We start from the raw sequence: 27,217 nt of genomic DNA, 5'->3' as shown, positions 1-27,217 counted from the left end.
TGTTTTGCTTTTCAGCCTGACACAGGGGATGCAACAAGCTCCACCACAATAAAGATTTTTATGATTTGCTTTCTGTATCTGTTTTCAAGCATGAAATCACCTTGTTCAGCAAACACAAGCAAAAACTGTGACTATCTGTAAAATCATACTATTACTACTTACCTCTCCTTCCTGGAGAAACTGCGAGCCTTTATGTAATGTTGCTAAAGCACTTTTGAAATATTGCATAGAAGATGTCATGAAAGCACGGATTATTTTGGTCACTATAATCTGATTAGAAATGCTACCCACTCCTACAATGTTTGCAGAAACAGAAAAACAACAGAAGCTGCTTCACACGGCAGCAGCTGATCCCCAAAATGTGGACTGCCGCACTGTACTGATGAGTCACTGCTTACTGAGGAGATACAACCTTCTACCTCATAACAATTATTTCACCGTTATGAGACACTCAGCTGCCACATAATTAGCAAATATCCGCTCTCGCCCGTGGCTGCATGTGGGGCACAACCTGGGCAGTGGCTGCCGTACGAGCAGGATGGGGGGGTCGTACCTGGTTCTCGTCCTGCACCTCCATGCTGTACTGGGGCCCTGGCTGTACCTCCGTCACTTTCTCTCCCAGGAGGAAGCCCAGGCGAGTCATGAGTGTGTTTGCTGCCTCATCTACGGACGGAGGGGGTCCCAGCTCCTGCTCAGTGTCACCTAAACGGGAAGAAAAACAGATTCAGACTGGAATTGTTTACCTTGGCTACTGCTCTGTGATTTTACCAACAAAACACTGCTAACTTTCCATGCTGCGGCAATGGTATCTGGGTTTTCAGGTTAGTCAAGTCTGGTTTAATGTTATATGCTGGTCATTAATCTCAGGTTATGCATTGCTCCAGCCGTCAATACATTTCTTCTAACATGAGCTGCCACCTCTCCTCTCATTGCTCCTTCTCGGCGCCTCCCAGGGCGGCAAGCACGGCCACCTGGCTCTCCCCACACCGAAGTACCACAGCCACCAGGGAAGAGGATTTCCCAGAGCAGCAACGGAGAAGGGGGAGCCTTCCCTCTCCTCCCGCATGCAAAAACTACTTCCAAGTCACCTGCAGAGAAACTGAGGCTCCATGTGCCATTTTGAAAGCACGCCATGAGATGCAGAGCAGCCACCCTGCGCCACCAAGCGCTTAACGGCACAGAACGGGACAGAAAACCCGTGAGCATCTTCCACCATCACCTGCTGGTCCCAACACGCTCACGGTTCCGTAGAAAGCACGGCTCTCCACACCCCAAACCTCCCTGTGCAGTACAGGCCAGGATACAAAGCAAAGCCCACCTGCCAATTCCCCATCAAGACTATAACACAGGTCAAAACCAACATTCCAGATAATTTTTCCTAAATTTTTTTCTGCTGCCTGTGGGATGAGCAGCACAGCCAAGCTTCCAGCTAGCAATGCACACCGGGACAGAGGCCAGGCACATATACAGACATATCTGTATCTTTCTAATTTTGTAATAAAAAAAAAATCTGATTTGCAGTATGACAAAGGTAAGTTGGGTTCTGAACGTCAAGTTCTTCCCTGCGGCATTAAAGCCTGAAGGTCAAGTTCTTTCCACGTCACGCTGAAGCAACACTATGTTTAGTGCAGTTGTAGGAAGGAGACTAATTAGGATTTGCAATGAGTTTACAGTTAATTATTCATTTGATAATGTACAATCTGGAAAAGAGCCCAGCTCCGTCCTGGCTGGGGGGTGCCCCAGCACTCACCCTAAAGCTACAGTGAAAAGATGTCACTTTAAATACTGCTGTTTGATAACTGTAACTGCAAACCACAAATCACAGAAACTGGGCTATGTACAAAACCTCAGCAAATTTCAGCCAGTTGCTTCCAGAAATTCCCCTTTAAACTCCTAATGTACATCTCGCGAATGCTCGGAGCGATTTTGCTGTGTCTCACCTGCACTAGTGCAAATTAAAAATCCGGGAGCATCTCACATGCAAGCACGCCTGCATTCACAAGCACCACCAGCTCCAGGAGATGAGCATCTGGAGCAGTCCATACACGGTGACTTCACTGTTATGAAAATGGATTATATCGTATGATAATAGAAGCTGCCTTTAAGTTATTGAATCCCTATTGTACAGCTTTAAACAACGCTGACGTGAATAGGATAGATTTAAGAGGGAGACAAATTTAGATGGATGGCCCAATTTTCTGATCTGCTGACCACCCACATTCAATCTGTGGGCATTTACTATCTCAGGGAGTCAAATCCAGCACAGATACCTTTATGTAAAATGAAAATTATAGAGACTTTTATTTCCAAGGTTATTTTTTTTCTTTTAAAAAGTAGACTTTTAGAATTTATCCTAGATACCTGTATCTAGGATATGGCTCCGTGCATAATTATCAGAAGCCTATTATGCATTCCCCATTCTGTTTTCAGAACACGATATTAATAATACCCAAACTGTGCCGACCCACCCACCCCAGCAGAGGGGGAGAGCCGGCCCCAGGCCCACGCTGCCCACCCCAGGGAGGGCGCAGGGCAGCGCTGGCTCCTTCGGCTCCGCTCAGCTCCGCTCCCAACCAAACACAACAACTTGCTCCTTGGGGGCTGGATTTAGCCTCGTCCTTAAACCTCCCCCCTTCTATACCACCCCTAAAACACCTCCAAGGGGCACAAAGCTGATCTGCACTTGTAAAATAAAGAAAAATACGAGCTCATCCCTGTTACTGCATAAGAGCACAGAAGATGCTGAGGATAACAACCGCCTGATTCACCTGCGAGATGCTGCTCCCAGCACGAGGCATCGGGAGCTGCCAGGGAAGCAGCTGAGCTCCCTGAGCATCACGTTCCGTGTAGAACTATCAATTATTATAATGTGGCTTTCAAAGTACAGATAACTTTGAACTTAGGCAAAGCGCTACTGTACTGGATTATTCCCTCTTTTGGTTAGGTCTCTAAAAATAAGTGCAGTCATTTAACTGAGTGTCAAAGAAGAGACATAACAGCTCTGAGATGCCTGTGAATGGGTATTATGGAAAGAAGCTGTAACTTGCCTTTCAAGGTTGACAGTAAGACCTAATACTCCCTTTTCTAAGTTCAATGAAAGGGCATAACTGGTTTTTTTTCCTCCCTTGCCATGCGTGCTATCCAGTTGATGCTGCAGCCAAATTTTACACACGCTTCAGCACACTCGGCTCCCCCAACCTCACGGGGGAAATGCGAGTGCACAGCCAGTAACAGAACCTGCCGGAGATATTTTAGGAATTCTGACACTATTGCTATAACAAACCACTGCAGCTCAAATGCACATACTACAGGCAACTCAAATCAGCAACCTCTAGTATATCAATAAACGCTAACAAACTGCCCAGCGATGCACATGCAAACCTGAAGCCAAGCAGTGGATTCCAGGGATCCTGACACGGCTCAGGATCTGCATCAGCTCGCACGCTCCTGCACCGACACTCGGCACTGTTAAAAGCTTATCAGAAAATTCTTAGTGCCAGGAATTTTAAACAAATATAAAAAAACCGCTTCACTCTCCAACTCCTTGCATGCACACGAGGATTTCAAGGAGTTGTAGAGACCGTCTAACTTCACGTTCCCTCATGGTCAGCAGGATGGGTGTATCTGTACATAGAGAGACAAAAGGCACCCGGCGGGGAAAGGTCCTGGGGCACTGCAGGGACCAGCTAAACCAGCCATGGCACCGGCACTTCCATCCCAGCTGACATCCTTGGGCAGCCGGTCCAGTCGTTTGTGGCTTGTTTGGTTGTAATGCAGAAGGTTCCTCACGCTGAGCCCGCTGCAGTGACATGGCCATGGGAGGGACAGGAGGGACAGCAGGGATGCCAGCCTCAGTGCAGCATCCCCCAGCCTGGCTGGGACCCTGGAGGGACCCCTGGCACATCACTGCCATCCCCAGCTTCAGCCAGAGTTGAAACTACTCCGGATTACGCCGTCTTTGCACACACTGCTGCGGTTACAGACCCCCACGTGATAAATGCCTTTTCTGAATCTTACTAAAAAACATTTCCAAAGAACTTAATAGAGAAACTTTTCCCCATTGGAATTTGTTGTGTTTAATTTCAAGGCAAAGTGCCACAAACCCAGAGTCAGCATTTCAGGTACTGAAGTCAAAACTAAAAGAGATTTACTAGATGTTTGCCACTAGTCCAAGGACTTTCATCACAGACACAGCCCGCAGACTACAAATACATTGAAGTGAATTGCTTATTTCTAATAGCATAAATAAAAATCCATGGACAGCTCCAAGATAGATTAGTCTCAAAAGCTGTAGCCTGGTTGGAAGGAGAGGTAATTTGTCTAAGCAGCACAGGGATTTTTTTTTTTTTTTTTTTTTTTGGAAGAAAAATGTAAGCAGCCAACCTCACTTTGCTCTGCAAAAACAAATGGACTTGAAAATAAGACATTCAGATTCTTCTGCAGTGAGCTATACATAAAATAAAGGTATCTTCGAAAAAGTGAAAGAGAAAGAATAATATTGGAAAGACTCCATGAAATATGTGATCGAATTTTAGGCAGTCACCAAAAAGCTACGGCGAAGGATACTCCTTTCTTCTAATCCTTAGTCTTCAGAAGAGACAGGTAACTGCAGCATTATATATCAGAAATAAATAAAAAGCTCCTCCAGAGACATGAAGCAGGTTGTCCTTTCAGATTAAAACACTGCACGTGTTTAGGCTATCTGGCATTTTGATCTATCGGAGCAGAAGAATGCGGGAAACAGTCACGTCAGCGCCTGCAGCCTTAACGCCGCTGCACGCACGGAGCGATCCCGAGGTGGAACGGGCAGAAGGGAAAATCCGCAGGGCCAGAGCTCCCCGTCCCCCAGCACAGAGCCGGGGCAGAACGGGAATCCCAAACTGGCACCAGCTCCCGTACCTGTACCCAGCGCTCCCGCACGAGGGGCCCAGTCCTCACAGTAATGGGAAAAAATTCCAAGTGGGACTTAATTACTTTGAAAGCAGAAGCAAGGGAAAGAAGAAAACAAGAACATGTGATTCCTCCATCTCTAGCCCTTGAGAAGCGTGCTACTATTTCTTATTTATTTATTTATTTTGCTTCTGGATTGAATTATACTGGAACGGATGGCACAAGAGGATCGGATGGACGCGGGAGACAAGCAGAAGGTTAATTAGATCTGAGGTCTGGAAAGCTGGGAGGTCATCTCGCTAAGGAGAGCTTGTGTGCCAATGGCAGGGCAGCCGGGGGGACAGAGAAGCTTGTTGAGGCAGACGCTGAAGTGCTGGGCTGGGAGATCGATCGATCGATGGATCAGTCAACTGGGAGGAGGGGTGGGGAGTGGGGCAGAGCTGAGCAATAAGGTCACCAGGGCTCCGCGGGGGGTGCAGGGGATGCAGGAGACAGAGCATCTCTCTGCCACAAACCTGCCAGCGCTCTCCACCCACATCGCAGTGCAAGAACAATTTTCAAATATTACACCTAAGTAATTAGGAATAATAAATAATTAAACCCAACAATCCATTATTTAGAAGCTTCAAAAGGAGTGTAGATACCTAAGGCACACATGCAGAGCCTTTTTGATGATTATTATTGCTATTTAAAAAATAATCTAGCTCCCAGAGTTGCACCAGGTCGCAGCACTGCACACCTCCCGCTTCCCAGCTACTTTTGCCATCCTTTGCAGTTAATGACAGTTATTTTTTTTTACTGAACTGCAAAAATGCCGAATTAGAAACATTATAACCTGAGCTTGTCAAGCAATTTAATACCTCTAATCCTTCCTCCCTTCAAAAAATCCAACCCACTTTAAATACGTCAGGCGACCTCTGCAATTCACCCTGGAATTGACCTGATTTAGGCCCTTTAGGAGCAATTTTACGGATCCTGGCAGCTCTCTCGGATGCCTTACCTACAGTTACCCTCAGTATTTTTGAAGGGGTCAGCTCTGACACCTCCGTTAACGTCACATGCAGCAGGATGGAGTTCGTAAGTGCTCCTAAATGTTCATGGCATTTCCTTGAAAATCAAATATATCATTTTATAAGCACAGTTATTAGGTTTGCTCTTTTCAAGAAAGCATTCAAAATGTACAATGTTTTTGAACATTATCATTTCAAAAAAGCATTTCTGTTCCGTCTTTCAATTCCTGTAATAAAATCTGCCACATTTCAGCTGCAGTTGCTTACAAGCAAATGAAATTTCTTTATGATTCATTTTGCAATTCTGTGACTTGTTTGATAGCTACCATCGTCTGATCTTACAGATGAATGATGCAGGGTAGTGCCCCTGGGAGACAATAACAATGCGTCTTTACTCCAGAGAGTATTTTTGGTGTAATGGTTATACTTTTACTTCAAAAACATCTGAAATCTATTTCAGCAAGTGTCTCACAAGAAGAACTGGGTAACAGTTCACTTAGCGGCACCCATCACAGAATTTGCCTGGACATGAAAATGCTGTAGCTTAAAAATCAAAAACTCTTAAATGAGCAAAGAAAAAAAATAGAATTGTTATATGCCAAGAGCGAGCACCTATGGAACACCAGAAAAAAATACCATTTGTGAATTTGATCTTCAATTACATAACTGTAGAGTTTTATCTAACTACTTCCCTCTCTCCATGTGACCTGAATCTGTCCCATTATTATGTACATCTGCTTTAAATTATTCTGGATACACTTGAGCTGTTTTTGGAAAATGCCCTTGACCATTTCTGCACATCCTCCTAATCTCAGAATTAATGAGTATTTTTCATTCGTCTTGTTTACATCAAGAGGATATTTTTAAAAATTTCACCAATAAGGGACAAAGGCTACCCTCCCCCCACCCCATCAATTTAACAGCCAGTTTTTGTACTGCTGCTCTTCAGATCCTGAGTAGTTCTGCGAGAACAATGGAAAATGGTCCCACCAACTTAAATCCCACCACAGACAAGTGGGCAGGGTAAATATATTCCCCGTGTACGTTGCTAGGAAAGCCCCCCCGCCAGCCAAAACCCAGCGCTGAACCAGGAGGGCGTTCAGACTGCAGCTCTGCCCGCTGATCCTTTCTCTAAGAGGCTGCAAAAAAATCCCATCCTTAATTCTGCTAAGTCAGTCTCTTGCATGGGTTCCACAGGCATTTCCTTTAAGAAAAAATTCAAACAAAAGAAATTCTCCTCTGCACCGCACAGAAACTCTGCTTCCTCACCAGTCCTTCCACTGCCTTTGCTGGTGATGTCCTTTAATATTCCTTCAAGTAGATTGTCAGAAAGACAGTTATTTTTAATCAGAAACTATACTGAGCCAGAGATAGGCAGAAAATGTAATTTCAATGCTATCATAAAATCTAATTTAATGCATTTCATGTTCCAGATTTTTTAAAAAAAACCATCCCTCTGCATGCACATCTGGGGATGAATTTTCCTGGATTTCAGCTCCCATTTAAGCACCAAAGAAAAGGGAATGGGGAAATGAGAGGATATTCAGCACACTGATCACTGAACGTACATAAAAAAGAAAAAGGCCACAATTATCATAAATATGAGCCGGGGTATGTGGAGCATTTCCTAAGAGCGGGATTACACTTCGATCCCTGAAAAGGTTCCTGAGCTCTTTAACACGTCAAGGACAACGTGACCAAGGCAGCGTGTGCCCCCACTGATGGAAACCAGAGATGCCATTATTTCTTCCTTTACAGTTTTGGTATTTTATCTCTAAAACATCACCTGATGATAAACACGTGCCTGTGCTCCCGGCTATAAACATCCTGCCCTCGTCAACCACCGCCCCACGACAGCCTTGACTCTCCAGGAAAGCTGGTCGGTATTTTTTAGCTCTGGGGACTGACCTTTTGTTCCAGATGGGTTTGAGGATGGTATCTTACACTCTTATTGATGCAGAGGGGGTTTTAAAAAGTATGATTCACAATCAAATAAGAACAAATGCTCCTTTCAAAGAGTATTTGTCTGCCAAAATCTGTGCAAAATACTTCAATAGTATTTCGCACATGTATTTTGCTGTATTAGGCGTGTCACATCGCATTCACCCAAACCACTTTTTTAATTTCAGCAACTGTTTTTCAAAACCTCTCACATTCCCTCCGCTTACCATTCTTCACACCATCAACCTGACACAAGCCTCACCCACGCACACACGTCGGGCAGCACAAGCCCTAAGGACCGGGCAGGAAGCAGCAGCAGCAGCAGCGCGCCCATCTCTGCTCGCAGGCAAAGCCCCCAGCGTTACCCTTGCAGTGGGGTACAAACGAGCTCAGGGTGCACACGCAGTTGGCTGGACAGCGGCACGACTTGAACAAACGCTCGGGAAAATTCCCTCCTCCCGGACCTGGCGGGATGATGCTAGCTGTGGTCGGAATGTCGCGAAGCTGGGGTGTCCAGCCGAGCCTCCCCAGGCACCGTCCCCCTGCTCTGCCCCGCACGTGGCCAAGCCAAGCAAAAGGAAAGCTGCAGGAAACCTTCAGAAATAGTTATCATAGGATCACTGAATGGTTTGGGTTGGAAGGGACCTTAAAGACCATCTCGTTCCACCCCCCTGCCATGGGCAGGGACACCTCCCACTGGACCAGGTCACTCCAAGCCCCATCCAGCCTGGCCTGGGACACTTCCAGGGATGGGGCAGCCACAGCTCCTCTGGGCCAGCGCCTCAGCACCCTCACAGTGAATAATTTCTTCCCAATAGCTAATCTGTATCTGCCGTCTTTCAGTGTAAAGCCATTCCCCCTTGTCCTATCACTGCATACCCTTGTAAGAAGCCCCTCTCCAGCTTTCTTGTGGCCCCTGTTAGGTACTGGAAGGCTGCTGTAAGGTCTCCACAGAGCCTTTTCTTATATACACACACACACACGTGCACATATTTGTAGTATTTCCATTATTGTATAAGATCAGTTTAGGTTTTCATCCGCCAAGACCACAGTCATTTCCATCCTCAACAACCACGACAGCGGCTGAGGCCGCCAAGGACCCTTTTATCGTACCCGCAAGACAGCAACCAGCCACAATTTCAGCATTTGACTTTCTTGGGGAGAAAAACATGCAGAAAAGGATTTTCACAAGTACCTTTTTTTCTCCCAAGACAGCTTTGCCAGGTCAAAATGCAGCTGGCATATCACGAGATGTAACTTGAGTAATGCAGGTGAATATACTTTACCACAGCCTTTAGCCACCGTTAAACGGGAGGTCGTGGGTTTATAACTGAGCAAGAGACAACAACAGTGTGATGGCCTGTCCTTACTAGATCTGTTATATTGGTACATTCCCAGAATGGATTTTATTAAAAGCAAATCAGACTAAATTACGACCTCCACATTTACAACACCGATAACAATCTCTCAAACCTACTATCGATCATATACCCAAGTAAGATTTCAAAATTACCAGCTGGATATAAAAACTAATACATAGATGTAATAATCTACTGTTACCACTTACTGGAATATCAAGCATCAAACATTCCTGGATGATTCTTCCTTTCTATGCAAGAAATTGATTCACATACAAAAAAACCCCGCGAAGCCGGGACGCCATATGTCTGCACCACGGGAAGGGAAAGGACTGGGCACGCTTTTCATGTGGTGCAATGGCAAACCGAAATATTCTCGGGTGATGTGGCAGTGGGCTAAAACGCAGCAACTCCATCACTTCCAGTGCTCGCACGGACTTCTGTAAAACTGTCTGAGGCAATTCTAGTGGCAACCACTGACTTCACAGTGAACTTTTGCAGCTTTTCAGCACTATTCTCAAACAGAACCAATGTCCAGGGCTGTTGATAATTAGCACCCCTTCACTGATTAGCGAGGGAAAACTGCTGTCCGTTTGGATTAGATCCATTTAAAACTTGCTGTTTCTCTAAAGTGTAAACCATATTAACGAAAATCTTACACCACTCAAAAATGAACTCAACCACACTGCCCTCACAGCGCACGGGAGTCACACGGCGCATGGCTGGCCATGTCACCCACATAATTTGGGTAGAAATACAGCACTGATGCTACCCGAGGGGAGAAGGCATGGGCGGCAGCCCCGCCAGCAACCGCACACCACATCTCCTCTCGTCAGGCAAGCCAAAGAGATGGCAGGAAGAGATGGGGACAGAGCAGGGAGCCTGGAAAGGCCATGGCACCCAACGTGGGCAGCCGGGAGCGGAGAGCAGCGCCAGAGCCCTGCTCCAAGTGTCCCTGTGCGGTGGGACACGGCTTCCCCGGAGGGACCGGGACTCCCCACCGAACACACAGAAGAGCCAGCGGGGCCGCGGCTGAGAGAAAACAGGGACAGCAAGTAGAGGAACCCGAGAGGAAGGTGCTGCAGGGTCGCACCGCATCCTGCACTTCAGGACCCTGCAATACGTTAGCGACCACTGGAGGAGTCTGGAGACAGGGTGGTATGATCGATGCTTCCCAGCAAGGCTGAACTTTCAAACGGGCAGCTGGCCAAAATGTTCGTGTTTGGATTCAAAGTAATTATTTTTCAAGTGATGAGGAGTCAAATAATTAGTGACATAAACCGCCAAAAATTCTGCTTAATGAAGGAGACAATCTATGGTGCTGCAGGAGGTTAGAAGCAAAGTGATCCCCTTTCGTCAGTGTACGGGTGCAGCTGTGCTGCCCAAGGGAAAGGAACAGCCGGACGGGGAGAAAGCTGACGGTCAGAACAAATTACAGCGAGGGAAACAATATTCACGCTGGATGAGGATAAAGAAGTACTTGTTCTGCAGTGCTGAGGAGGGTTAGGAAGTCAAGGCAACTGGTAAGAGAGCAGAAATAACGGGGTGGCTTTCACAGCACTGCATATTTTCACTCATAAGAAGGTCTCCATAGCATCGCAGAAGTTCAAGTACTTTTTGCACAGGACAAAAAAGATCATCCACTGGCCTCAGGTACACATTTAAGACATGGGAGCCAGGCTTACAACAGAACTGAGCCGTTTCCTACAAATGCAGACACCCCTCCCTGCTGTTGCTGGAGCTGGTGAAATGAATATTGAGGTTTCTGCACCCATAAAGAGTGGAAGCAAAGTAACAGTGTCTCAGGACATCGCAGGAAAAAAAGAAATAATTATTGACCACTTCCTCTAGATTGTAAAGCACTTGGGAATAACTATCTGGGCCAGAAGATAAAAGGGAAGACTAATCAGCACAACCATGACAAAGAACTCCAGCAACCATCATTTCCTTCCTTTTTGCCTCACTTAGCATGCCAGTATTTCCACTTATGACTGGCATAAACGTAAGGTGAAGGCTAACTTCAAATTAAACTCAGCTGAAAGAACTCCTAAATAGGAAAAAATAAAATAAAATGTCAATAGCTCCAGGGGCTAAGAAGGAAGATCAGGTTTGTGTAGAGACATCAGCAGCACTGCAAAGGCAGGAGCCCAAAGACAGTGAGCACAGCACTGTCAGAGAGGCCAGGGCTGCCACCGCCACGGGACCCTGGGACGCTGCCCCTGCAGCCACCACCGCAGCCCGGCTGATGCTGCTACTTCAGCCTGACAGGCGCTGAGCAGAAACAGGATTACCACAAGATGAACAAAGCCGACACGGTTTCCCAAATCTAATTTGACAGGTAGTATCTTCCCTGAATTGGAGCTACTGACAAGTTTTTTCTCCCGAAGAAAGGAAAATCTGGGGACAGTGATTTGTTTCAGCTAGAATTTATAATTATAAAAGGCAAGTGCAGCCCAGCGCTCCTGTGACACTTCATGAAGATGCTGAGAAACACCAGAGACTTTAGCAACAAATGAGCGGCACTGCTGGGAGTTCAAAAGGCACATTTCACCAATTCTGTCAGCAATAAATTGAGAACCCAAAGGTGGAGAAGCAGCTGAAGGTTTCAGCAGGATGCTGCTGGCAGTAGATGCCTTTGATGACCAAGCATAATAAATAGACCAAGAGAAATTAAGCAGAAGGCAAGCACGGAGACAGATTTGTTATCTGTTACCTACAGGGTAGAAGAAGAAAAAAAATAAATCCATTCCAACTTCTCAATATGAATGATTTCTTAGTCTGAGACAGGATACTTTGTACCTCTGCAAAATCCGTTAGGTTAGAGATAAATCAAGGTCCTGTGGCCTACGGCAGAACTGGAGCTGCTTCGGACCGAAACGCCAGGTCAGCCATCTGTCACTGTGGGGCGCAGACACGGTGGCACGGTTCCTTACTCCCCGTGCCCGTCCCACCCCTAAGAGGTGACTTTGTTCCACAGACGGGTGCGTTAGGCCAGGCAAGGGGCTGGAGGGGAGCCACGTGCGGACCAGGTGGTACGAGGCCACCTGAGTGTGCCAGGACCACCGGGGCAGCGCAGGAGGTCTGCGTGGGGCTGGGGGTCCGAGCCGTGCGGCCGCCCCGCGTACCTTGCCCACCGCAGCCCCGCAGCTCGCCCTGTGCCCGGCTCTGCTTGCAGCCACAGCACCATGTTCTACACCCAGAGACGGCTCAGCCACCACCGAACACAACCCTGGAGTAAGACAGCGACCCACACAGGGTGTAGGGACCTGTGAAGACAAACCCTATGCATCAGCTTCCCAACAACCGATTCCTGACTAATCCTCAGAACTCGGAGCACCACGCTTCAACGCTCCTCATGATGTTGCAGCCGTACTGCCTCAGCTGTGGTATCTGGGAGCACCAGTGCAGGCTGCCCTTGTTTTTAAAAATAATATGCTAGAAGGGGAAACTCCTCTGCCGGGAGTCACTCATTCAGTGAGGAGTCTGACCTTGCCTGACACCATCCGTCAGCAATGGAGGGGTAAGTACACAGCGCAGGGAAGGTCTCCGACGCTCCATCCATACCAGAAAGTCTCTTACCAAGCGCCCAATCACACCTGCTCAGACGTGGAAGACAAGGAGGCTTCCCACTGACCCTCGCAGGCCCAGCACCGACAGTTTCAGAGTCAACAGAGTTGCTTTCCTTGCGTACATATTTACTCACTGGCAAGACAGAAAGCTATGAATATTCAATAAGCCAAAGTATTAGCACAAAAAAAGTTACTGTTTCCCAACAGGTCCGCTGAAAGCAAGCACTGCTGTTTGATGAGGCGAAACAACTCATTAGACTCCCCGGGATCCATCCGGATGGGCAGCCAAAGGTGCTTGGCTGCTGGAAATTCTGCTGCTAAAGCATCTGATATGAGACGCACTTCAGGGGCCATCTAGGTTATACGCTTTGGCAGCGGCCACAATGCTTCAAAGTTGGGCAGTTACTCATATAAACATAATTTGGATCACTTAAAGCCTTCCCCTCCTCTTTTCCCTTTCTGTTTTTCCCCCAGAGGGATGAAACCAAGACCCAGTTTGGAAAGGGAAGCTGGCTGTTAATAGATCACACCAGGAAGCTTCAAGAACATCATTATCTGAAATTATTTAACAGTTAAACAGTACATGGAATTCAGATTATTTTCAGTTCTTCTCCTGAGCACCTTCCCTTTGAGCAGAAGGCTCAACAAACCCAAAATCACAAACCCGGCCACTGTTTCCCAAGCTGCAACTTCCAGCTTGCGGCAAAGCCAACTGCTCCTGATGGCAAGTAGCCCACGGCGAATCCCGGACAGACACACAGCCGAACCCTCCACGCGCCTTCATTCCTCCTCCTGGAATCTGAATTCCAGACCAGCGTGGGGGTTGTGTTGTTTTGTTTTATTTGGGGGGTGGGTGGGTCAGTTTTGGATGGTTAATCCCAGAATCTAGTCCAAAACTGTCTCCGTCTCCCAACTCAGCAGAAGACACCGGCACCGTCCTCCCAAGAGAAGCGCCGAAAAGTCAATCGCTGCCATGGCAGCCAGCGTGCCAGATCGCCACGGCTCTCTGCTGCCGCTGGGGATGATCACAACGATTTCCCATTCCCTTCAGGTCAGTGGGCTTGACAATACCGGGACAACCACGAGATTCAACAGTAAAATCATTTGTCAGGCTGTGGCTGGTTTGATTATTCCCTTGCCTTCCTCCCAATACATCACTGTCCAATATGACAGAGGGTGGACAAGGATCCTGCTGGTTGAATTTGTCTGGGGTTTTGTGGTTGGGTTTTTTTTTGGCTCATTGCCTACATTTTTACCATGAAAAATCAGAGCACAGCGCTGTTTCACGCATCCCCCGTTAAAGGGTTTTTTCTAACACCTGAGAAATGTTCAGTTGCGTTTAAGAAAAGCGTGTGGTTTGTGTGGAATAAAAAAGCATGCATCTCACACGATGAAGAGAAAGCAGCAGCAGCAAGCAGGTGTCAACCTCAACAATTCTTTTAAGCAAAGGAAAGAGAAAAAGGAGCGATGAGATGAAAACAACTGACGCTGCGATGGTAAATCACCCTTCGCTGTCCGTGGCGGCGGCACCGCTGTGGTACCCAACTCAATTAGGAATGGAAACGGATGCCTGCTGGCCTCGCGTGGAACAAGCAAACCTCCCCGACCAGACATTTAAGATTTGTGTCCCAAAATTTCTGGAGAAGAATTTAATCAAATTAAAAGATAATGCCATAACATACTTAGCCTTTGAAACGTAATGACGAGGTAATAAATCACACAAAATGCAACTGCAAACGCGGATCTAAGACAAAAGGCGATTCCCTGAGAGCACCATCCATCTCAGACCATTCCATAGGTTTCCTGAGCATGTACAAGCCAAAACGTGTGTTACCTACCATGCTAAAACCAAAGAGCAGATCAAAGACGCCCTTGTGACAGCTCCACAGAGCCATAAAGCCAGGACACCGTCCACTCCACAAGCAGTGCCACCAGGTACGAGCGAGCTGTGACAAACTGGGGTGGGGGTGGGAATTACATGTTAAATTGGGAATCAGCAAACCATTACAGAAAAGGTTTAACAACAGAAGTCTGAAGGTCAACGCCTGCTCTTCCACGTCACCCCCCTTAAAGGGCGACGATGGCCAGGAGGGTCCATCCCCGCGCCCTGGGCTGCCTTAGGAAGCCTGCCCAGCCTGGAATTAACGCCTCTGCCATGCGGGGTGGCAGCAGACGGGGAGGGATGGAGGGTCACGCTCCTTTCAGCCCCTCCTAACGGAGTCACCGCTGAGCCAAGGAACAAGGGACAGTTTCCCTGTCGCAGACACTCCGAGTCAAAAAGGGCTCGACAGAACTCTGAATGACCACCTCGCTCACAAAAACTTCTGCAGAAATATAAATCTGATACAAACGGCTCCTCAAAGCCACAAACCAGCTTTTTTGTCATCGTCTTAAATGCAACAACTCTAAAATGTGGGTCAATTTCTGCTTTCACTTCAACAAAGTCATCTTACAGAATCTGAAGGCCTTCTTCAGCAAAACAAAGAATGTAATTTCCAAAAAAAAAAGCTCTCCAGAAGCTTAAAGCTTTACTACATCCTTGCTATCACCACCTCCCTCAAAAGATACCCACCACCCAGTTCTTCCTGCTCCTGACTGGAAGTGAAAACGCCTGGAGCGCATCCCCCATACACTGGTCACACGGCGAGATGCCCAAAGCCAAGATCCCGAAGATCCCGGTGGGAGAGGCCATGCGGTGGCCAGTGGTTGCTCAGGAAACCTCCTCCCTGGCATGTGCTGAAATTTGCCCGAAGCCTTAAAATAAACATTTTAGCATTGAGCAAAATTTCATCTCTAGGCATCTCAAATTGAAATAATAATTTCTACATGCAGAGTAGATAATGTTCTCTCCTCATTGCTATTTAGTGTTTTAAACTGCCTTTAAGCGTATAATTAATTACATTACTTGTCAGGGATCACTTTACACACCACTCCACCTCCACTCAACTGCTAGGCTCTAGCACAGCTTCAGCCTTCTTTTTTTCCTTCTTTCAACTCTTATCATTCCTGGAGACGCTTGGGATTTAACACTGTGTGCTAACATCCTTCACAGGATCCGCACGTTTGAAAGAGGGTTAAAAAAAGCCTAACGCCGAAGAAAGGAGTTGTATTTCCTTGGCAAACCGATCACAGACAGCGCCTGCGGGCTTTGCCGCGGAGTGGGGCTCAGCCCCTCTCCCTCCATCAGGAAAGGATGCGCCCAGACTCAGAGTCCTCTGGTCCCCGTGAGCTGTCCCGATCTTTGTGGTTCTTTACCCAAGGATGCTTCCCCAGCCCAGCTCTCCATCTCCTGAGCTCCTCTAATCCAGCCCTGGACCCAGCAAACCCTCCAGCCCTCACGCCACCGCTGTTTTCACAGCGGGAACCACAAATCCAGGTGGGTGAAGCATAATCCAGTTCTGCCGCAGGAGACGAGTCAACGTCCACGGGTTGAGAGCTGGGCAGCGCCTCACCGCAGCTCTGCGTGGGGCAAGAACCAGCATCGTGTCGGTGGGCAAAGCCCCCCAGTATCCCCGAGCCCAGCCATCCGCCCAGCCCAGCAAGGGGAGGAGCTGCAGCACTGCAAGGAGAACACGCGCACGCCACCAACCTCCGCGCAGCATCAGGAGCCCTTCCCCAGGCTCCCTCCGCCCCGGCAGCCCAGCTGGGCTCTGCAGAAGCTTCCCAGTGAGAGGTGGTCCTGGGCACCTTGAAGCCCCCCCCTCACTGAGAGCCAGCGCCGTGCACCAGAGGGTACCACCACAGCCCTCTCCCTCTTCCTCACTCCCTAACGATGCTTCATGTTTCTTTAACGACGCTTCAAGGCAGTAGGAAACTACACCTTTCCTTTCAGATCCCTACGCTATCAGTGTATTCAGCAAGAGAAGGAGATCAAAAAGGAGAAAAAAAATAAGGGGGGGATGAAAAAAAAAATAATAATCACAGGTTCCATTGCCAGAGCCCGCTCCTGGGCTTGGCAAGAGTCCTGCCCTTCGGAACACCCTGGCATGCGAAGCCGGGGCAGGCGGAGCCGCACGTGCAAGCACGCCTGCAAGACATAACACAAGACATAGGAATGTGGAATTTATGCTTTTTAAGCCAAATTTACAATTCAATTATAATTCTCTGTGGATGCAATCATAATAAGTTTATAATTATTAACAATTATAAACATGACAGTAGAAGCTATTTAGTTAGAAGAAGAAAGGGCTGCAACAGCAAAATTTTAATTGTAATTCATGATGACTGAAAAAGCAGCAGCAATTTCACAGCAACCATGGCCTCAAAGGAGGCATTTCCAAGCACAGGGACTGGCTTTTCTTTTCTAAGACAACTCCTCTTTCAAACACAATACATTAAAGAAAGCCCACATTCAAAATTTGGACAACATTCAATTAATTCCTCCAATTGTGAGTACTTTGAAAGCTCACCATCCACAGAAATAAAAGATCCCCTGATTTCAGAGCATCATTTATTAATATGACCTTTTCTACCGTAGCTACAGATTCAGGAGGCAGATGTCGCCAAGTTACATGACATCTCAAAACAGCCAGCATCCTTGTACCCCATCCAAGGCCTGTACTGAACACGGGTCCCTCTGGTTCATAAACTAGGGAAAGCCAGGGGAGGAAACTCGCAGATTGAGCAAAAAAAATGCACTGCAATGCTTGCTGCTGCTGCTGCTTGAAGCCGGTGCCGGTCCCAGCCTCGTGTGAGGGCAGCACCTCCACAGCCTCCAGCCGGCTGCTGCTTCCAAGTTGGGAAGAATCTGGGAACGCAGCTACAGAAAGCTTTAACAGCGCTCGCACATCTGCACCAGCTCTGCCTGAGCTCGAAGGTATTTATGCAACTGCCTGCCCCCACCAAGAGACGCACACGGGGTTAAGCCAGGGAGGGAGCAACCCGCTTCTATTTATGCTTCAACCAGAGGCCTCTAGCAAGATGTATACTTTTAAGAGCAATTACTACAGGATATATAAATTAAATTCCTTTTTAAAAAAAAAAAGCAATATTCTTGGATGCAGGTTAACAAGATCACGTAGTTTTGCATTAGTTGATTTAATGATATTTCTGCAATGTGGTTTTATTCCAGTTTCTCTGAAGACCAGCATTAAAAATTAAATTTAAAGCGGTCTGTTTATTGGATCATTTTTATCTTTTCAAAAGCAACTCTCTAGATGTTCTAAATTATTCTGAGGGCAAAGCAGCCACACACAAAATTGCAAGTAACCAACAGAAATGGGTATAAATTAGAAACCAATACTTATTCAAGTTTCCAAGTCAATGAAACTCGGCTGGGGAAGGTCTAGTCAACCATCTAGAGAAAGGAGCCGTACGACATTTAACAATACTTTGGGGGCCGGGGTTGCCCGTTCCCCCTCTCAGCGCAGAGCCTTTGCATGCAGCTTACCGGGGCAGTATGCATCAACGTCCAGTTTCTGGGCTGAAGAAAGTGTTGGTGAGCCAAGCTCTGACTCTGGGATTCGAGGGCTCTCAACAAACTTTGCTTTCCTCAAAGGGGCTAAAGAGAAGGAGGGGGAGAGAGAAAGAGAGGTCATGAGTAAGGGAAATAGCAAGCAACAGATGGAAGCACTTAACTAAACGACACTGTCAGACTCATATCAGGTTACCCCCCCCCCCCCCTTTTTTTTTTTTGCCAGGAAAAAAAAATTATCTGCATTCTTTACATAGGAGGTGGCTCTTGTTAAAACTGTAGCGATTTATTTTTTTTATAGGAAGCAAATGGGCCTGGATTCAGCAACTGTAGAAATCACAGAGGTACACAGAGCCCATCACCATTTAAAATATTTAACTATAAGTATCTAAAATGAACACACAAGTTTTATGTTCGGCAATTGTTTCCTTCGAACATAAAATTTCAATTTCAAAACATTCTGAATGTCTGACCAAACATATCTGGTGTTTGACACCAGATAACAAAGCTATTGCTGTCCAAGACAAAAAACAAGCACTCCACTTTCATCCTTGCAAATCCAGAAAAGATTCAGGAGAAATAAAGAACAGGGAAAAGGTAAAACTGTAACAAAGCAGCGCTGACCACCAATGCTAGAGAAGTGGGATTTTCCCATGTTTTAAACAGTCTGAACTCAAAGACACAAAGTGCAACATTTGTTTGTAATAAAATAATTACTAAACCACTTTTGTTAATAAAAAGTTTTTAAACAGATATTTCTACCAGACCAGAGAATCAAAGCTAGCGAATAAGTTATATGCAGAGATTATTATATTGCATTTTGAAGTTAAACTCACATGCCCATGGAAGTGAAAGGCTAATTTGAAAAGCCCCCTGCAGTGGTTCAGCACGCCTAGTGCCTCTCCCAGCACAATAGCCCTGACTCACATCACTGATATTTATAGCTGTCTGTCCTGCAAATTAAATTTAGGAGCTGAAACTGAAGATGGGACACACACACGTTTGTTCTCGTGCATCTCTTGCAATAAAAGCCCCCCCTGGCCAGCGGTGACCCCGGCGGCAGCAATCCATCTCCAGCCAGCCAGGAGCCTGCGCAGGCTGCTGGCCCCACAGCCGGGGGGGGCTCGGCCAGGAGAGACCAGAGAGGCTGCACACAACCCGCTCGCCCATAAACAATTGCTGGAATTTTTCAAAAAGGGGTGGGAAAACCAGAAATAAAGGTCAGGGTATGTTTTTCCCATAGGAAGTCCCTGTGAAGCAGAATAGAGGCAAGGAATGAGCCACCTGCCCCAGAATAGGTGCTAAATCAACACCCTCCTGCCTTCGCCCGGGATCCACCCCAGGAGACGTGGGAGATGAGGGATAAAGGTGCCACATGCTGCCACTTCGCACAGGCAAGCGCTGGGCGAGCACCGGCTCCATCACCGCATCCCCGAGCATGCAGGGGCAGCGCGGCGCTGAGCCTGGCAGCCGGTGCTGAGCCTGGCCTGAACCCCCATCTCCCCCTGGCCCCACCGCCATCCCACCGGCACAGGGACCCGCGGGCGCGCAGCCTGGCTCCGACACAACCTTGATGCCACACGCCACGAGCCAGGGGTCACCTGCACAACCCCCCGAGGCACACACCGGCGACCCGCCAGCCGCCGTTAAAAGAATTATTCAGTGATGGTCTTGTGCCAGATACTGATGTAATGAAAACATGTAAATATTGAGAAGATTATAACTATGGCATGGAAGTTGTTTAGAATAATAATTCTGCACAGGCCAACCTACTAAATATTTCATTTGCGATTACATTTTGAACATCTGCTGTAATACATTCATTCCCAATGTTTTACCACGGCCCCAGGAACAGTCATTTCTATAATACGTATTAGAAATAGCTCATCTTTTCTTTCCTTATCATTCCTGGCTAACGCTAGACCCATATATCACCCGATGCGACACTTGGCAATGCTCATTTTATCCTGAAATACAGAACCAACAGGATTTTTGTAGTTAAAGAGGTGCCAACGACTGCAGCAGGATTGCCACCAGAAGGTACAGCGCTAAAGATTATTGGAGTTACTAACCCAAAGAGGAAGAAGTAATTGAAAAGAACCCAACGAGAGGGCTGACGGTAGCAACTCCAGCGCTTTCTGGGCAGACCTGGAAGTCTGCGGAGGGTGCAGAACCCACATGTTTTGACAGACCAGCACCCAACGGGTCGGCTCTCATCTGGACGGAATGAATACGGCATCTCCCATTCCAGTGTGGGTTTTAGTCCTGCATCTCTTCTGGATGTTCTCTGCTCCTCACCGAGGAGCTGACCCCATCGCCAGATTAATTCCTGCCTTCTCCACACACCTGAGCTACAACAGCAGAAGCGATCGCTCGCGGATTCACCATGCCGAGCCAACAGCTCTTCTTCGGAGGGCCAGGAAGAACTGCCCGCTAACAGCGCGGTGAATTCGCCATGTACCGCAAGTGCAGTCATATACATCACTGTACAGGTATTTATATTTTTGTTCCCTGGAAAGCATGACTTCAGTCTTAAGAACACGTTACCACCCAACGAGATCCACTATGTCAACATGACTTAAGAGACAGCCGTTTACTTTAAAAGCCTCACGTCAACACAATCTTCCCGGTGTAACTGCACATCGGGAAAAAGCCACAGAGAAACAGTTTATTTCAGGTATTCTGAACCTGAAAAAGACAGAGAGTCCTCCTAACTCACGTGTAACCCAATGACGTGAACAGCAGATTTTCACATACGAAAATTGAGCACTCCTGACTCCCGTCCAAATGAAGATTATCCTGACAGATTCACATTTGGGCATTAGTCTTCTACCGGAATAAATAACAAATGGAAATGCCATAAATTCGGAAATCTGTTTTGCCATTCTTTAGCCAAATGTTAAAGGAGAATGTTGATCTTTTTGTAAAAGTGACTTTTCATGCGCAACAGTTTGCCTAGGACCTGAACGTCCTCCCGTGAGCACAGGCAAACCTTATGACCAAAGTCACGGGATAAGCATTTGGCACATACTATAAAAACTAACAAAAGCATGAAAAACTTATTTGAAGTATTCTATACCTGCCTCAGTCCGTTAGGTCTCTTATTTCTGTAAGATTTTCTGTACAAAACAAACGGACTCTAGGCATTAACCAGCATCAGAACAGCCTTTCCTGTTACACAACTGCAGGTTTTTGAGCAGAGAACAGTACTGCTTCCAAAAACACTGGGGGGAAAGACAGAATATTTGCAATAACCAGTTATAAAACTATAAATAATTAAAGGAAGATGGCTGTAGTTAGTAATGCTGTCTTTCTAGAACTACAAAATGCACCTTAAATTCAGAAAACCCCACTGATTACACATAGCTTGAAGCCCCAAGGTCATCACTTGGGTCCCTGGGCTGGTCCTGGTCCCCAGGGCTCGGTGACACATGGGACGCTGCTGTCACACGGGAACTGACTTGCTACTGCTCATGTAGCAACTTATATTTAAATGGTTAGAGCAGTTATTTAAAAAAAGAATAGTGCTCATTGTTCGGGCTAGTTCCTGCAGTTCTTCCTGAGATTAATCCCCACCAGCATCCAAGCCAGCAGAGCGAACCTGAAAATCCTTCCTTCAGCACCAATAAAATTCTTGTTCAACTTTGACAGCAACTTTTCCTGTGCAAGAAAAGCAATGCTAATTCCAGGGTAGGAATTAACCACATAATGCATAACAATTACCAGGGCAAGCATTCAGGAAGTTTAATTAGATGGCTCATTTATGACACTTTCTGTAGCAGGTGGTCTATCTTCCAGTGAGGACAGCGATATAAATCATTTCTTTCCTGGCTTTCGTGCTGCTGCTTCTTAATGCCCACACAGACACTGTAGGCACTATACTGTCACCAGTGGCTGAGGGCTTCAAGACAGGAATATAAAACAGTTTAAAAACTGTATATAATGTATTTTTTGGAAAAACATACATTTGAGAGCAACTGCTCTTCCAAAAAGGAAGAATTCCATTATCCTGGTTTTGGGATTGCCTGTGGATTACGAACCCGTTGGCAGCTGCTTACACCAGAGGAGCGAGCAATGGAAGCCACGAGCTGATAAAATCCAGAGACCCCTGAGCCCCCACAAGGCTCCTTCACCAGCAGAGATGGGAGATGCTCCATTTTCTGACAGAGGAGAAACAGCCTCGTCACCCAGCTCTGTAGCCAGGTGGGAATCAAAAGGCACGCGACAGCGAACGCTTATTCTGAGCAGACGCACAGGGCTGCAATCAAGCCCCGTTAAAACGAACACCAGGGAAAACCCATTAGGAGGGGCTGCCGTGCCAGGCGCCCCGCAGGCTGGCTTTGTCAGCCTCTTTGAAACAGAGGTCCAGAGTGGTCGGGAAGCATGCCCACCTAAGGAACAGCAGCCATCACAGCCCAACTCGTAATATTCCTTGGGCCTGCACGCTCAGCCGTGTCACCATTGAGGCTCTTGTTCCAGAGGCTGGAAGGAGCCGCCTGGGAGCACCACGGCCCCTCTGACACGGCAAACACCGACACGGCAAACACCTCAAACTGATGCTTCATCCTCCTGTACACCACACAGGGCGCCAGGATCAATTTTGGTGCTGTTTGTGATTGACACCAAGTGTCTAATCTACTACCACATAAAAATAAACTAAAGAAAAACCAGGATGTGTTTATTCTTTCAGAGTAATCATTTTATCTTTATTAGCATTGTGTTCTAGTTCAGCCCACTGAGCTTCCTAATTCTATTGCATTTTCTACGTTACCATTTCATTGCCACGTAATTTATAGATGAATTAGTATTTTAATTAAAAAAAAGGTTTTCTTTAGATTAAAAGGCATTGATAAAAGGAAATTATCATGGATTAGCAAAAGCCTTCATCTACTAAATTAAGTTTCAGTTCTGAAAGAAATGTTTCACTAAAAAAGGGTTATTAACATCTAATGACCTAATTGAATAAAGCGGTTTTTTTCAGGCCGTTATTTCAGTAGATCTGAATTCATTCCATGGATTGACTGCAATATATATACACCTATACCTGTGTGTATACAGCCCTAGAGATAAAGGAGAAAGCGATCTATCGAGGGACCAGGAGGATGCTGGAGGAGACAGGAACGCTTCCTCCCTCACACGAGCGATGGACTGACCAGCCCGGGGCACCTGGGCGCCGTTCCTGGTCCGGGCTCCCTCCAAGCATCAGAGGAACGTACAGTACGGCGCCCCGAACGGCATTAACACAGACCACTGCAGGATTTTATCGTGTCAACTCGCACCCCTCATCGTTCTAAACACCAATGTGGCCCGGTCACCCGCCTGGGCCCCGACACGCTGTGCCGGGGCAGGTCCCAGGCAGAGGCTGCCTCCACATCAGCTTTTCCCCCAGTTTTGCCTCTCTCCACCTCACGCACACGAGTACAGCTGGACTTCAACCATGCCTTGAACCCTCCTCTGCCAGAAGAGGCTGAACTAACGAAACTGGCTAGTTTTGGGTAAAACCAGCGGGTTTGTCCCGGGCTAGAGAGGTGAAAGGCTGCCACGAATGATAACGAGAAAAAACCGTTCCATTTATTGCACACTCCTCTCTTGTGCCCAGCTCAGCTGAAGAAGAGCTGAATTTTGCACTTCAACAGTGTATTTTTAATATGGTCAGTGCAACATTTACGACAAATTGTATGCGGAGAGGACGCACGAGCTCGTACAAACCCTGCGCGAGCGGCGCAGCGCCTGAGCACCGACGCAAAGAGCAAACTTGGGGAGCTCGTCTGGAAAGAGCCGAAGTGGGCGCGTTGCACGTCGCCCGCTCCCCATCTTTAGTTAATAATGCTGGCTGTCGTGCCAAGGGCTGATTCACGTGCTGGAAGCTGCCCAATGGCTACGTAATGCTGCGGAGAGGAGACCTGATTGAAGTCTCCCTCGTACTAAAATGTTTTAAGTGCTGCAGTGCTATTGATCCATGGAGCTCCTGGAACAAATAACTGTCAGATTCAACACAGCTGGACTACACCCAGAACATGAGAGATGTAGCTTTCAGTGCTGCCTCTGATCCCAAGTGACTCCTTATTTTGCTGAGGTAAGGGCCATAAAAAGAGAAAATCACAGACCACATGATTATTTTTGCTGTGGCACTAAGATACCAGCTACATTTAACGAGGATTTTTAGGTTTTAAAAAAAAAAATCATTAAAATTAAAAATGTGTAATTACAGGTTAACATCCTTCTTCAGATAACACAGCGTTATTTTACAGAAAACATTGTCTAACAGTAACAGTTTCTTCCCTTCTGTTATTTGAGAGTATAAAAGGTTTTTAATCATGTTTTAAAGCCCCTCGCCTTCCACCACATGGTTATCACAGCACCGGGGGTAGGGCAGAACAGACAAGCAGGGAGAACAATGTGTTGTCTGGAAACATCCTACTTGTTCCAAAACTTTCAGCAAACTTGTTTAGTTTAGGTGATAAGGTCCTGAAACAAGAGAATTGAAGGAAATGAAGGTGGAAAGAGGAACTGAGGGAAAAAAAAGCAGGTAGAGATTGCAGCCAGCTGGTCATGGAAGCACAGCAATGGCAAAGGAGAGTTAAAATAAGCAACTATAAAAAACTGTTTGAATTTAAAATTTTTCCTTTAAACCGTAAGACATATGGAACATGAAGGTTTTACCTAATACTGCTTCTGAAAATGTTTTTGTAAAAATGAGGAATAACCTTCCCCAGAGGAGTGGATTCTGCAATCCCGTGGGACCACAGGGACCTACTAGAAAATTGTTTCACCCTCTGTCCCCCTCCAGACGAACGGCTCCGTACAAAGCACAGAATGTAAGGGCAAGCCACTGCAGCAATGTTACAAGATGTCCAGGGAGATCAGAAAGGAAGGAGCCTTCTGAACAAGTATTTTAATTAAACCAAATTATAACTCACCTTAAATTATTACAAACTCTCCCAAATAAAATCAAATAATTGATCAAAGTCAACTTCTGTATGAATAGGCACTCCTAATGAACTTTCAAGGGAGAAAATAACTGGATTTTGAAAGGCTTATATCTATCTTAAATACATACAGAACCAAATAATACAGATTTCTGCATGAAGTGTTTAATAAGGGTTAATACAATTATGTTTGCAACAAATTTGTGTATTCAGAAAGAAAATAATTTTGCCGGAAATACTAACCTGTACCCCACCTGCCCTTCCAGCAAAAACATATAGCTCAATTCCCATGCTGCTTATGACTGTGCAACTATTTTCTGTCACTTGGAGCAAACGGAATAGCAATTTGTTATCAAACTTATCACTGCGGGAGCTAACGGAGAGCAAACCAGCCCTCTCCCGGGTCAGCGCCAGCACTGGAGCTCTGGATGAGACCAGCCAGAGCATCCCAGCGTGAATCTGTTGAGCAGCTGTTGCCTGGAATACTCTGGCAAGCCTGTAGGAAGAAAGTTGCTCCTATTAATGATTCTAGAAAGAAAAAAACCACCTCTCTTTCCCTGTAGATAAGTTTATTTCCAACGTGGGCTGCCAAAAAGTCTTTATCCCTGTAGGGGAGACAGCTCTGAGGAGAAGCAAGTTATTTAATTAACATATCGACATGGCAGGAGGAGGATGTGGTACTTTCATCTTTCCATTCAAACTCGTCAAACTGCTTTTGACTCCTCGGAGCTGTGTCACAGTAGTAGACTCTTCCATGTCATTTCCCATCCAAAATGCTTATTTTCAGCATCTTCTAAAGTTTTTTAAAGTTGCCTCTTTTAGCAGAAATTCCTCATGTGTGACTCAAGGCAGAACCTTGTGTATGAGGGGAGGATGATGAAAGAAGAGAAGGGAATTCAGCATCACTTGCTCCTGCTTTCTAAGTCATCTTGTTATGAAAATAAGCAATATCCCCACTGACATTTTTCATACATTTCTGTTGCAGTCAGTTTTCCTTTTCAAGTTTCAGGCTTTGGTTATACTTTCAGAAAAAAAACCCCAAAAAAACCCAACAACCAACAACCACCACAACACAGAGTGAAAGAAGACCTGGGACTACAGGACGAAATCACATCATCAACATTTTAAGCCTACGTAAGATCTGCTCAAATACCCAAATGGCAGAAACAGGACAGGGGAGAGCTGGAGGGGAGAGCACTCCTCACCCCCCTCTCACATCCCTTTTCCCAACAGTTTTATTTCATTAAATGTTAAATTTAAAACAGATGAGAGGAGAATGCAACAAAACATGAGTGCTGTATCGCATTATTCCCATTCAATCTCCTACTGTCCTGGAGTTGTTCTTTCAGCAATTCAGTGACTCAAATATTGCACTGGCACTAAAAAAGAGAAAAACTGTGAAAGAGACACAGCTGTACTGTAAAGGACATCTGTTCTAAAGAAAGCAGGAAAGAGCTTGGTCACTTTAATCAAATTATAGGTAACCCCGTTACTTCGCTGTTTAGAAAGAAACCTTCACCATTGTTGAAACATAAAGCCCAACTCATCAAAACACAATGCTCAGATTTCAAGATAAATTTCACGAGAGAAATCAGAAACTAATTAAACAACCAGTGAGGCAAACATTTTCCTCTTTTCCGTAAGACTGATCTTGGGGGAAAAACACCTGGCTGCTGCCGTGTCCCCAGGAAGGGACTTCAGTTTTAGGGGGCTTTTTAAAATTGTGTATGTTGAACAAGTCAGGCAGTAGAAACATTAACACAGCTTAATCTATCTCAAGTCACTAGGAAAAAAGGAAATATGTTTAACTGAAGATTCTTCCCACCGAAGAAAAGAGCAAGCATAACATAACCACTTCCAAAATAAGGCTAATCTTTCTGGTAGCGTATGTCATCCTCTGTTGCACAGCTCTTCTCTCCATTTTTATCTACATGGAGATTCGACTACAATAACATCCCAATCACAACGAGTAGCTGTGAAGCCACACGAAGCATTCAGAACTGCTCTTCTCCTGCCCCACGCCGCCACCATTTTTCCCTAGTGCTTGCAACGCTCCCGGAGGGCTGCGGAGCCGGTGTGCACGTGCCTTGTGAGCTGCTGCCCTTCC

General features: G+C 46.4%; 1 protein-coding gene across 8 annotated transcripts in view; it reads right to left on the bottom strand.

Moving 5' to 3' along the window:
• The window catches only part of TANC2 (tetratricopeptide repeat, ankyrin repeat and coiled-coil containing 2), a 247,627-nt gene that overhangs the window by 107,022 nt on the left and 113,388 nt on the right, over window positions 1-27,217 (bottom strand). For 5 of the 8 annotated variants that reach the window (XM_055789873.1, XM_055789876.1, XM_055789875.1 and 2 more), the window contains 2 exons: window positions 18,158-18,268; window positions 554-702 (listed from right to left, as the gene is read on the bottom strand). In XM_055789873.1, the coding sequence (XP_055645848.1) occupies window positions 554-702; window positions 18,158-18,268 (260 nt within the window). The remainder of the gene's footprint in view (window positions 1-553; window positions 703-18,157; window positions 18,269-27,217) is intronic. The other 3 variants (XM_055789878.1, XM_055789879.1, XM_055789880.1) reach the window with 1 other exon arrangement.

This window comes from Falco peregrinus, chromosome 18 (assembly GCF_023634155.1).
Source record: "Falco peregrinus isolate bFalPer1 chromosome 18, bFalPer1.pri, whole genome shotgun sequence".
In the NCBI taxonomy this organism is placed as follows: domain Eukaryota; kingdom Metazoa; phylum Chordata; class Aves; order Falconiformes; family Falconidae; genus Falco; species Falco peregrinus.
This window is presented reverse-complemented; position numbering and strand designations above follow the sequence as displayed.